General features: G+C 38.9%; 1 protein-coding gene across 1 annotated transcript in view; it reads right to left on the reverse strand.

Moving 5' to 3' along the window:
• vwa5b1 (von Willebrand factor A domain containing 5B1) overlaps window positions 1-12786 on the reverse strand; it is a 95197-nt gene that overhangs the window by 34777 nt on the left and 47634 nt on the right. Inside the window, exons 10-12 of the mRNA XM_017707854.2 lie at window positions 11595-11797; window positions 5902-6016; window positions 5284-5469 (exon numbers count right to left, since the gene is read on the reverse strand). Of these exons, the coding sequence (XP_017563343.2) occupies window positions 5284-5469; window positions 5902-6016; window positions 11595-11797 (504 nt within the window). The remainder of the gene's footprint in view (window positions 1-5283; window positions 5470-5901; window positions 6017-11594; window positions 11798-12786) is intronic.

Raw genomic sequence — 12786 nt, forward strand, 5'->3', positions numbered from 1 at the left:
ATTAGTTCTACTAAGGCAGGTGGGTGTCATTTTATTCCTGTGCAAATCTACCATGCATTAGATTCTGGTGGCTTTTACCTGCTATAAAACAAACAGTAGCAATAACTTCAGGTTATAATAAACCTGTTCAAACTGTCATGTTAGTAAATGCCCCATCATGTCCTGTGAAAAATGAGTCCTTGTGTTTATCTTATGTACGGAAGCACTCAAAAAAGCAATTACTTGGATTTCTTGAGACCTGAATCAAGCCTAAATGTATTGTCCTACCTTCAGTGTATGATTCAAAACATTAAAATACAGTCCATAAATATTTGGACATCAAACAAGGATTTGTTATTTTACCTGTCTACTACAGCTTATTGGTTGAAATTCAATAACATGAGCTCAATAGGTTTAATTTGAGGGTATTTACATACACATTAGGAGCACAGTGAAGAAATGACAACCATTTACACATATTGCCCCTCAATTTTGGGGGACTCCAAAGTAACTGAAGAACTGGCTTCTTAGCTGTTCTAAGGAACTATTTCCTCATTATGTCACTTACAAGTAAGCAGATGTAAGGTGAAAAGGTGAAAAAAAAAACATTTTACAAAAGTTGGCCAGATCAAGAAGAACCTCCAGAAGGTAGATCAGTCTACGCCAACTCAACAATCAAGAGAAGATTTGTTCAGAGTAAATACAGAGGGTTTACCACATGAACAAACAGTAAGCCTCCAACCAGAAAAAAAAAACATCTGAAAGGCCTGGAACAACACCCAATGGACAAATATGACAAAGATTAACTTGTAACAGAATGATAGGAAAAAAGGAAAAGAACTGGTCATGATTCAAAGCACCTCATCTGTAAAGCATGGTGGAGGTAGTGTTATGGTGTGGGCATGTATGTCTGTCAGTGGAACTGGTTTCCCTGTATTTATTGATGATGTGATTGCTGACTAAAATCCTAAAATAGAAGATAGCTATAATTTCTTTAACACATCTTTGTCTCTGTGTAATTCCATATGAGTTATTATATAGTTCTGATGTCTTTTCTATTGTTCTATGTAAAAAATAGTAATTCTTTATAATCTGGTGTCTTTGGCTGCTACAGTAGCTGTACTACAACAAGAGCGCCTCCTTAGGTTTCTGTACCATTGTACTGTTCTAGCAATTTCTTGTTATTGTCTTTTCTGTTTGCTTTGTGTGCCCTCGTCTTGTTAGATTAAAGCCTTTGTGTTCCTGTGTTCTGTCATGTTTGTCTTCATCCTCTCTGAGATGATTACCAGCCTCCAATAACTTCACCTGAAGCTCTGGCCTTCTGTAACCTTTTCTGGACGCTCCAGAGTCTGTAATCAATGTCTGTCGTACATCCCCCATGACCTTGTAATCTTTATGGTTCCAACAAGCCTCATGGGCCTTTGGCTGCCTCAGGAATCTGCTTTTGGTTCTATATCAGCTGCCATGCTCTAATACCTCCAACATCCTGTGTATGTCCAGCACAGTCAGTGGTCCCTCTGGATCTAGCAGACTTTTAACATTGGTCACTGGTTTATTTCTGACCTTTCCACTATATAATCCGATTATCTCTGTTTAATCCCACTTGTATAAACTTAATCTCAGACTTTAACTTCACTATTGGGCGCTTGGACCTGGATTTCTGGAAAGCTGCTAAAGGACTATTATAAAATATATAAAAATAATTTGACTAAATGTAATTAAGCAGTTCTGCCTCTGAGACTGTGATTCATAAAATACCTTAAAGCAGTGGTCAGGAACTTTTACTCCTGGAGATCTACTGTCCTGCAGACTTTAGCTCCAACCCTAATTAACCTCACCTGATCTGTCTAATTATTGCCTTCAGAAGTCCATGATTAGCTGAATGAGGTGTACTATATTTGAGTTGGAGGTGAAACCTGCAGGAAGGTAGACCTCCAGGAGCCCTGCCTTAAAGTGACCACTGCCTTAAAGGTTTCTTAATGAGGGCAATGGGGTCCTGGATGCAACCAAAGTTTCCAATTGCTCCTCAAAGTCAGAAGAACCCCGCCAACATAGCAGTGGTTATATTTTGAAGAGTGTGGAAGCTGTGGTTTGAGCTGAGGTGGTAAACTGCCTCATCTACACAATCATAAAGTTGCAGGTAGAGGTCAGGGGTTTGATTATTAATGCCCGCAGCTGTCTGCTTTCAACCACCAATAATGTCCACCTGTGCATGCAAAATCTAGTGTAATTCTTGCCCACATCTAACTACAAAACCTAGTGTTATTTTTGCCTGCACCTGCCTGTTTCAACTACACACCATGCCCACCGACACCCACTCTCTTTGCCTACACTCTAAACCATGATTACGCTTATAAGCTTATGAAGGTTAAGCGTATATTACAGGTAACTCATTACTGCAAATTAATTAAGCATGAAAACTATTTTTTTTAAGTTATCTGGAGTTAAATACACACAAAGTATACATATGCATCACATAAACTATATTATTGCAGAAACTTTAACTTTTAAGTCTAAGTAACTACACTATTATTCATTTTTAAATTTGATTGAAATATCAACATAAGTGAAACAATAACAAACCAAACTATACATCTGTTACAACCAAGACACAAAACACATTAATGGTTAGAATAACTAAAACATATAAAGTGCATCCAAACTTGCATTTAATCCATATATACCATGAATATGTTTTTAAAGATCTAATAAACAATATTCAACTAACTCACCAAGGATGCTGGGTAACTCCACCCTGTACTCTCTCATTGCTTTGTCTTTTTGAGATCATAGTATTTGCTACAATAGTGAATTTAGTGTATTAGTGAATTTTCTGAAAATCTGAAATCTGAATTTTCAACCTAATAATACAAAGTACTTGCCTGGATTAAGTGATAGCAACTAATTGCAAGAGAATAACTAATTATAATTCAATATACCAATAACATGAGGGCTCTTAGTGTATGCCTATGGTCCTCGTCCACCCCGCCTGCATTTGCCATAATCCACTCCACTGGTGTGGGACATGTCCACACACCCTTTGCAATGCAGCAGAACAGCCTCCAGACACATCATTCCTCCACACACCCAGCCACAAAAATAAGCTTTTCTGTATAACTATTTAAGTTGGCTTGACAAAGCAAACCTGCCATTGGTGGTTTAATTATTCTACAATGTTTTGGTTCCATTTTCACGGGTCAAAATTTTCAGGCTAGAGAGAACTGCCTACTTCAAAGGGAAGATATAAGTGAAATAAAGTGTTTTCCATGCCTGCAACAAGCGCCAGTTACCTTAAGCTATAATACCTAATAGAAATACTTCATTCAAGAGGTCTGCTTCTAGAACCACTTAGATTTAAGTGTTGTACTCTACAAGCTCCAGACTATGCAGCTTGGCTGGAACATGCAAAAATGCTCTTTCAAAAATAAATAAATAAATAGTAAATACAAATATGCGTTTACAGTGGTGATGTGCCCAACCCTGCTATCAGTATCCTGCTTAATGTTGCTGCTCAGCCCCCACGTAACCTGCTGTGATATCTCATAAAATTCACTGATCCCCGAAAAAGGTAGCTATGTAGGGGTTCACCAAATATGTGCACCCAAGGGCCGATAACTTGATGACTTGTGGCTGTCGCTACAAGCAAGTGAAGTTTTAAAAATAAGGCAAGAACAGCGTTACGAGCATAAAAAGTGTAAAACTTCAGCAGACTGGTGAATGTGGCTTCAAGACAATGTGGCTAAAGACTCATTGAAAACGACTAGTTGTTAGTATTGAAACATGTGCCCATAAATTGCAACCAGATGGCAAACTGCCTGTTGAACATCTACTAACAGATACTGGTTTACACTTCTCTTCTCTTTATAACTCGATATTCTGCCCTCGGTAAAGTAGGCTGAGCAGGTCAACAGAAAGCTAACAGGCTAACACTGCAATAATAAAAGATGCAGACTTCAAAGTAGGAGTTAGTTGAAAATTTCAAAGTAATGAATGTTACCTGCAAGTCTCCTACAAGCTTAAAATGTCTATATTTAAAGTGGAGCAGACATCAAAATCCAATGTAGGGCTGAGCTGTAGTGCCAGTTTCAAAAAACCTTTTAAAGATTTCTACATTACACATTGCTATGTAATGCCATTGCTGTATGGTTTTCTGCCTCTCAGTGTAAACACAATTAAAAAGCGAAATCGACTTCATTAGGGCAAGTAAATTGTGTAGGCTATAAATACAATTTTCTTACTAAAATGTTTCTCTTCAGGTTTCAATTAAAAGGTTCAGGTTTCTGCTGATGGATTGAATACAAACGTCAGCACTCAAGCATTCAAGCATCTAACCTTCTGACACTTCTAGCGTTCAAATGAATATTTTTTACTTATTTCCACATTTCTACCACATTATGATGCTATATGTATGACAGACGTTCTGTCCATAAGTCAAAGCATCATGGGGTGCATAGGAACCACGTGGTATAGTACAGCAATGGCCTACCAACACTTTGCAACCACCTGGGATACCATAGCACTGGCCTAACAACACCTGAGCAACCATCTGGAATGCTAAAGTAATGGCCTACCAACACCTTAACAACCCCTGGATACCACAGCAACCTAGCAATCGAGTCTGGCAACAAATAAAAGGATTAACAGCATAAATTACCATTCAAAAGTTTGTATCTGCTGCACAAATGTTTGTAATCAATGTTTACAATCATATAAAACCAATTTAATTGCACAAAAATGTGTAACTTGTCTAATATGCTCATTCTGTGCAACTAACTTGGTTTCAGATACATTGTACGTCACTAGGAAGCTGTGCTGTCTGTACTATTATACAGTACAGTTATAATTGCATATGTTAACATAGTTATTATTCTATATAAAATAGCAAATATTGTTAATATGGCAAAAGATTCCATCCATCCATCCATCCATTTTCTAAGCCGCTTCTCCGTCAGGGTCGCGGGGAGATGCTGGAGCCTATCTCAGCAGTCTTCGGGCAGAAGGCAGGACAGGTCGCCAGTCCATCGCAGGGCAGACAGACAGACACAAACAGTCACTCACACACTCACAACTAGGGGCAATTTAGCATGTCCAATTGGCCTGACTGCATGTCTTTGGAAGATTCCAAACTTCTGAATGTATGAATGTGCAGGAAATCATAAATACTATTGACACTAACCCTTTTTTGTTGTTCTTCTACCTGTAATTAATGCTCATGGGGAGATCCAGGTTCACTTTTATTGCCCTCAGTTGGAGCGTACACTCTGTTCTGAGTGGTTTTATTGTGCTCTGTTGGAGTGTACTTACAGACTTGGGGTTGGGGTGGTAGCGGGTAGTGTCACACACCACGCTGTACCCAATCAGCCGGTCACCAGGGAACAGATAAGTCGTCCCCACTGGAGACAGTAACACCTCCTTCGTCTCCGGATAGAGCCATTCGATGGAGATGTCACTCAAAACAGGTGCCATGGATTTCTTCAAGCACTTAATCATCTACAAAACCACAAACAAGCAAGCAAATGGCTCAAATGAGAGTTTATACGTCTTGTGTTTTCACACCAAGTGTAATACACATAAAGAAACTACACAACTCATCATGTACAAATCATGTACATATGCCAGCTACAATATACTGTATATGCAACCAAACTGGCTTTACATTACAGAAAACAGTGACTGCAAACACCTCAAAGGTAGTGTTGATGTGCATTTATCATTGACTCTTAGAAAGGGGAGGAAAAAGATCTGTGCTGTCTGGATTGACCACTTATTCTAAATTACATTTTAACTAAGCAGAATGAAATGTTAATTGTTAATAGTTGTGGGGACTCCACAATTTATATCCAGGCTGTAATTGCACAGCAGTGACATTCTGAATAGCCGGCTGTCACAGTGGAGGATAAACATGTCAGTGAGAATGAAAACCTTGGGCTGCAGTCTTTCTCCCTCTGCCAGGAACTCAGCAGTGCCTCTGGAAGCAGAGGAGAGACCCTCTATGAGCCGTCTGCATGCTCCCTGCCCTATTCCAAATGTGTAGCACCTGCAAAACATATACATATACAGTAAGGAGTAGCGGGGTAACTCTCACAACACAAAAATGACTGATGATTTTAGTGTGTACAGCTGTTCAACGTTCTATTTTCTAGTCATGTACAGACTAGTGTTTTTGAGTTCCGCCCAAAATTAGCCACCGAAACAGTCACTACTGAAACATCAAGTGAAGTTTCAGTAGTAATGTGAATGCTTTGTTAGTAACAAAATGGAATGATCAGTCATTTAATTGAGTAAAATAAACGGTATTAAGGTGTAGGGTCACTCAAAGTAAAAGGACTGCAGTCCAAGTCAGTTAAAAGCTTCAAATGTGTGTCCAATTCTGACGTTGAACCAGTTCAGTAGAATGATCCTTATATACTGTACATTTAATGTTTTTAATCTATTCTTACATTGCAAAATTAATGCAGATCACTCTCAGCACAGCAGTAATACTGATATGGTGCTGGTTTGGTGCAGGCCTTATTTGCACGTCAATGTCACTGCTACGTTGAGAGTGGTCCACTACCCAAACCAGCCAAGAACAAACTTGTGGTCATAAACTCACCACTGACAAATGCCTAGAGGATGGCTCACACAAATTGTCCACGAAAATAGATATTTAAGCAACAGAACACGAGAGGGAGTGTGTTATCACGAAATAACATCACAACCGTGATGTTATTGGTGACAACATGCAACCTTGATTGTTCTATTGCTTTTATACAACAGGTAAATAAACAAAGTAAGAAATTAATAAACCGGGCTGTGAACGTGTCATTTAATATGTTTTGTTAGCAATTCCTTCTGCCAAATTATAGTTGCTTAACAAGCAGCTTGTTGCTAGTTCAAAGTAATTCCGCCCACTGCTGCACAGTATGCAGTAAGCCTCACAATATCAAGTTTAGCTCAGTTTTGTCATTTTTTGCTTGATCAATATTAATGTTGTTTTGTTCCAGCCAGTCTGTAAAATGTTTTACAGCCCAGTTTGTTTGGCGAATGGTATTCAGTTCATTTATAGCTGATTCCAGGTTATTTAGGTGTTCTTCTATCACAGCTGCTGGCTGAAAAGCTGCTCAGTGGTGATAACAGATTGGGAATTTAGCGTAGTCTCATCTTCAGATTCTCACCAAATCGGCTGTGTGTGTCAAATGTGATCTTAAGTATCCATTTTCTGTTTGTGCACAGAGTAAGAAGTAAAATCATCATTAAAATGCTGGGAGTGACTCCTACAACTGTCGAAGTCATTGCTTAGCAACGGCATCTCAGCGGAATGATACAGTTGTACACTTTCTCAACCAATCAGCTTGCATGGCTGGAATTTGCAATGTACAGTCCTGTGCAAAAGTCCATCCCTTCATTTAATTTCCAGTGAAAAAGGTCCTACAACACAAGTTATTCAAAAGCAGAAAAATATATTTAACAAAAATTACACAAAAGCTCTATAACAATATAATAATATTGTAATGTCCTGCTACTGGCTGACCAGGCCACCGAGATTCTCGAGGTGTGGTCATGCAGACAGTCACATGTGAAGGCTCATGGCAAGAGCATGACCTCAGTGTTTGTTTAACTCTTTTATATATTTGTTTACTATGTTGTTCTGCATTTGGGAGTGGGTTTAGTTTGTGCGGGTTGGTGGTCACCGTGAGGGTGAAGGGTGTATGGCTAGTGATGAAGTTCAGTGCTACGTATGGCCTCTCCTGTGTCTTGTCTCTATGCCAATGCTACAATCGCAAATCTTTCAGTATTTAGTGTGTTCACTCTTTATCTTTATTGCAGCTTCCATTCTTTTCAGGAGACTTTCTTTCAGCTTTTCAAAGAAATCTGCAGGGACATTTTTCCACACCAAGTTCAATCTTAGAAGTTGGTTGCACTTCCTGCCTCTCGTGATCCGAGTAATCTCAAATTTAGACTAATCAGTCCATAAAACAGTTTAGTATTCTAGTACAAATATTCGTGGAGCTTGATTTTCTCCTCTCTCTCAAAAGTGACATCTTTTGGTGGTCTTCCAGGTTTTGCATGGTTGTTAGGATTCCCATTTTCTCTGTATCTTTTAACAATTATTTGAACTCCAGTTTTCTTCCTCATGAAAACAGATCATCTTATATCTAATCTACTCAAAATATCTCCTTTGGTCTTTTTAAATGCTCTTGAGAAAGAAATTTAAAGGCAGCTGAGGTGAGTTTTGGGTAGCTGCTTGTGTGGATATGAATGTCTTTGAAGGGGAGCATGACGTCAGTGACTCCACTGGGAGCAGCAGGAGGACACAGCTGTATCTGCTTGGTTTTAAGATTGAATGGATGACTAAAAAAATGAATAACTTTTCCTTAATGGCTGTTTTGACTGGAAATTAAATAAAGAAAGTGTGGCAGCGTGCTGCATGTGTGTTTGTGGGTGAACAACAGCAAGATCAGGGCCAAATTGAAAACCTGATTAAAAAACAGAATCTCCCTGAGCTTCCTGATGTCTCCCTGGACAATATCCGCTTCACTGCATACTGTTGCTTTATCAATAGTGAAAATTGGCAAGTAGACCACGCTCATGAAGCCAAAAAAGATGTTTTCCCTCCATCCCTTTCTGCACCAAGATAAAGAAGCCCTGACTTTTTTTTTTAATCATTAATCTCATTAGATTTGATGATTAAAATGTGGAAGCTTTGGACTGCTACCTCAGCGCTATCCACTGCATCTGGGGTAGCTCATGCATATCAGATGAAGGCAAAGTGATTAAGGGCTCGGCTCAACCTTTAGCATTGTCGTTAACATCCGCAGGACACATCAGAGCTGGAGATTCATTGCTGTTTGCTCAGTGTGCAGTTCCACACACATTGGAGGTCTGGGCAGACTCCACATGTTCCTAATGAAATCACTGACTAGCTTTCATCCTTTAAAAGGACAGAGTGTCTGAATTGCCTCCGTCCAGCAGAGGAGAATTACTGACAAGAGGGCAGTTGGGGAAGGAGTGCTGATCATCTGAAAAGAGGAGTGCTGCTTTAGTGTTAACTGGAAGATTCCTCATAACTCAACATCCTCAAGAACCTCATAATTCAGAGGATCCAGTGATATTCGGGAAAAAAATGTTCACAAGACTAAACGTATCGGGTTCTGAACATTTGTATTTTACACAGGGTGCGGTAGAGACGACTTTTCGAAAACCCTATTCATTCTGGCCATAGAGAAATGGGGCTTATACCTGGTGTTCCTAATATGGGCATAAGAGCATGGCGCCAACTACAAAATGATGACCACAGTGGTCTACAAGGCATAACTTTGATACAGAACAGAAAAGAATAGTTTAATACTTCTTTAGACAGGAATTAAAGTCAAAATAAAACTATTAGAATTTAATTACACTCTCAAAAAGCATTATTACGTGTGAAAATGTACTCATGTCCTGTAACATGAATAGCCTTCCATCTCCCCTTAAGAAGGTGCAGGATTCATCATCTGTTTGTTCCACTCTCAGTGATGAATAGTGCTCCATACTGAATAACACAAGATTTTCTAACCATCCTTTGTGAGCTGATGTCGACTGTGTGAACAAATAGTGCCCTCTGTTATTATGCCGCAATTCAGACATAAGTAATCTAACCTAACCTTGCCTCAGAGAGCAGAAAAGGCCAGAAATAAAAAAGAAAGAGCTCAGAGTCCTGCTGTAATCTGATCTGACAGTGAGGGGATCAGTGGGTGACAAACTAACTTCCAGTTAGAGGTGTAAAAGTCACAGCTCTGTAATGTCTTCACCTGCATGTGCAAGCAACATCTGTTTAGTTTGATCTGGAATGAACTACAGGCACAAACAATACAGGCATGCATGCTGGCTATTACAGTAAATATTAGATGAGTGCTCTGACAAAACATGTAATTTTATGATCTATTTAAACTCAAAAAGGCATTAATTATGATAGAGATAGTCATAAGCTAAATGTATTGTGTTACGTTCCAGGACCACCCGCGATAAGCGAAAATCCGCAAAGTAGGGACGCTCTATTTATTTAAGTATTTATACACTATTTTAAGGCTTTATAAACCCTCCCCCACACTTTTACACTACATAAACCTTTCCCATTCCCTTAATAACCATTCCCACACTGTTCTGTGCATGTATTGTACCTTTACACTTACTGTGTGTTGTTTACAATCTCATGTAGGCAAGTAGCGTCTCAGTTGAGTGATGCTGCTTCTCGTTTTCGGTGTGTATTCATCCACTGAGTAAATAGGCATTATTTACTGTAAATTATAATATTTTATGATTTTAATAATGTTAATGATAACATTCCTTTATTGTTAGAATTAATATTTTTAATATGTTTTTATACATTTTGGGATTTTTTAATGTAAAAATTCCTCAAATATATATATTTTCCACAGATCGAGTTCCGCAGAAAACCCGCGAAGTAGCGAAAATCCGCGATATATTTTTTTTTCCATTAATATTTTTTGAAAACCCGCAATACACCGAGGCCGCGAAAGGTGAACCGCGAAGTGACTTTCTTTTAAAGTGAAGTTGACAGATCTAGATTTATTATGAGTTAAATTTACATAAAAAGCTTCATTCAAAAATAAGATATAATTTTCTGGTTTGTTATTTTGATAATCTTGTAATGTCAAGATGACAAAATTATTTTGACATAAGTTACTTTTCCTGTTATCTTGAGATAACAAAAGTTGTTTTCTTAAGATAATGAGCTATTCATCTTATCTCAACATTGTTTTCTTAATACCGAATGACTTAATCTTGTTACCTCAAAATAACGACATCCACAAAACTGCAGCCAGTAGCAGGCACACAACACTGTACAGTAACCGTAAAAGGGTGCAGACATATAACAAGAATAAATAAACCAGATCCTATCTACAGGCATATATACAAATAGAAAGAAAAATATATATATACAACAGTCTGTGATAATATCTACAACCTGAGAAGAGAAATACAGTGCAATAATGACTGAACAAGCATTTACACGTGACGGCATATAATGACCACAGAATGAATAAATAAATAAATATGTGCATATATTGTACCAACTAAAGTGCAATGAGGTATGCAGAAAGTGCACTTCAGATTCAGTTCCCATCCTCATCTCGTCTGTCCTTTTTACACTTCCTCCCCAGGACACTACAGCATAGAAAAGACAGCTGGCAACCATGATCTGATAGAACATCTGCAGAAGCTTCCTGCAGATGTTAAAGGACCTCAGCCTCCTCAGGAAGTAGAGCCTGCTTTGACCCTTCCTGTACAGGATGTCTGATGATTCATTATATACTGATTGATTTTATACACCTGAAAAGTCCGAAATGTGTTTTCAATTCTGACATTGAACCAACAGCATGCACTTAGCCCTCATGTACAGCCTCATGTAATCTCATTACTCATGTAATCTTCCAAAAAAAGGTATCAAGGTAGGGGTCCACCAAACATTTGTACCCAAAACAATTAACATATCCCCTGATATTGTAGGCTAAAATTGATATTGTTGATAAATCTATATCCGCTGAGCCCTCACACTCCTTTTTTAAACAAAGTTCTACATCAAAGTCAATATATTCACTGCTATGAACACACAGTCAGGGACTTCATACCTGGTGAATCGAGCGTGACTGCGGACAAGTTCGATGACCTTCCCTGTGTTACTGACCGCGCCATCAGTCAGTAGAAAGAGCAGGCGAGGATGACCACGCTGCACAGGCTGCCTCAGGATCCAGTTCAGTGGAGCCAGAAGGTTGGTGCCGCCCATGTCAGCCCGGATCTTCCTCATATATTCACAAGCGGCAGCTAAGCTTTCCTGTGAAGAAAGTGAGAAGCAGCTAACATGAACTAATTTGCATAATGCTACATGGGCCTAATATTCCTTAATTACGAATGGCATTAGCATTTCTGAGCATATTTCAGTAGTGTAAGTCAGACTTGAGGTCAAATTCATCAATTTAGGATCAGAAAATGTGAGTTCATTGGGATGAGTTAGTAAATTACTTAAAGTGATGGTTCAGGCCTCAAGATGGTTCGCTAGTACTGATTTTAGCTACGCTAATGTACTTTTGTCCGTTGTTATAGATGACAGTACATCATGCAGTGTCAGAAACAACATCAGTAATTCCATTTGAGATTATGTAACAACTGCACACAGTTTGAGGCAAGCGTTCGATGTTTTAGGCTGCAGTTTGCACAATGCTAACTAGTACACCGATCAGGCATAACATTATGAGCACCTCCTTGTTTCTATGCTCATTGTATCAGCTCCACTTACTATATGTGCACTTTGTAGTTCTACAATTACAGACTGTAGTCCATCTGTTTCTCTGATACTTTGTTAGCCTCTTTTACCCTGTTCTTCAGCGGTCAGGACCCCCATGTATCTCCTCTCAGAGCAGGCACTGTTTGGGTGGTGGATCATCCTCACACTGCAGTAACACTGATGTAGTGGTGTGTTAGTGTGTATTGTGCTGGTCTGAGTGGATCAGACACAGCAGTGCTGCTGAAGTTTTTAAACACCTCAGTGTCATGTGTCCACTGATGAAGGACTAGAGGTTGTCCAACACAAACTGTGTGGTAGCAGAAGAGCTATCGTCTCTGACTTTACAACTACAAGGTGGACTGGCAAGGTAGGAGTGTTTAAGTGACAGTGAGTGGACACGGTGTTTAAAAACACTTAAAAAAAGTGTTTAAAAACGGACTACAGTCTGTAATTGTAGAACTACAAAGTGCACCTATTTAGTTAGTAGCACAGAGTGCAGAAACAAGGAGATGGTCATAATGTTATGCCTGATCATTGCA

Source organism: Pygocentrus nattereri, chromosome 9 (assembly GCF_015220715.1).
Source record: "Pygocentrus nattereri isolate fPygNat1 chromosome 9, fPygNat1.pri, whole genome shotgun sequence".
Lineage (NCBI taxonomy): Eukaryota > Metazoa > Chordata > Actinopteri > Characiformes > Serrasalmidae > Pygocentrus > Pygocentrus nattereri.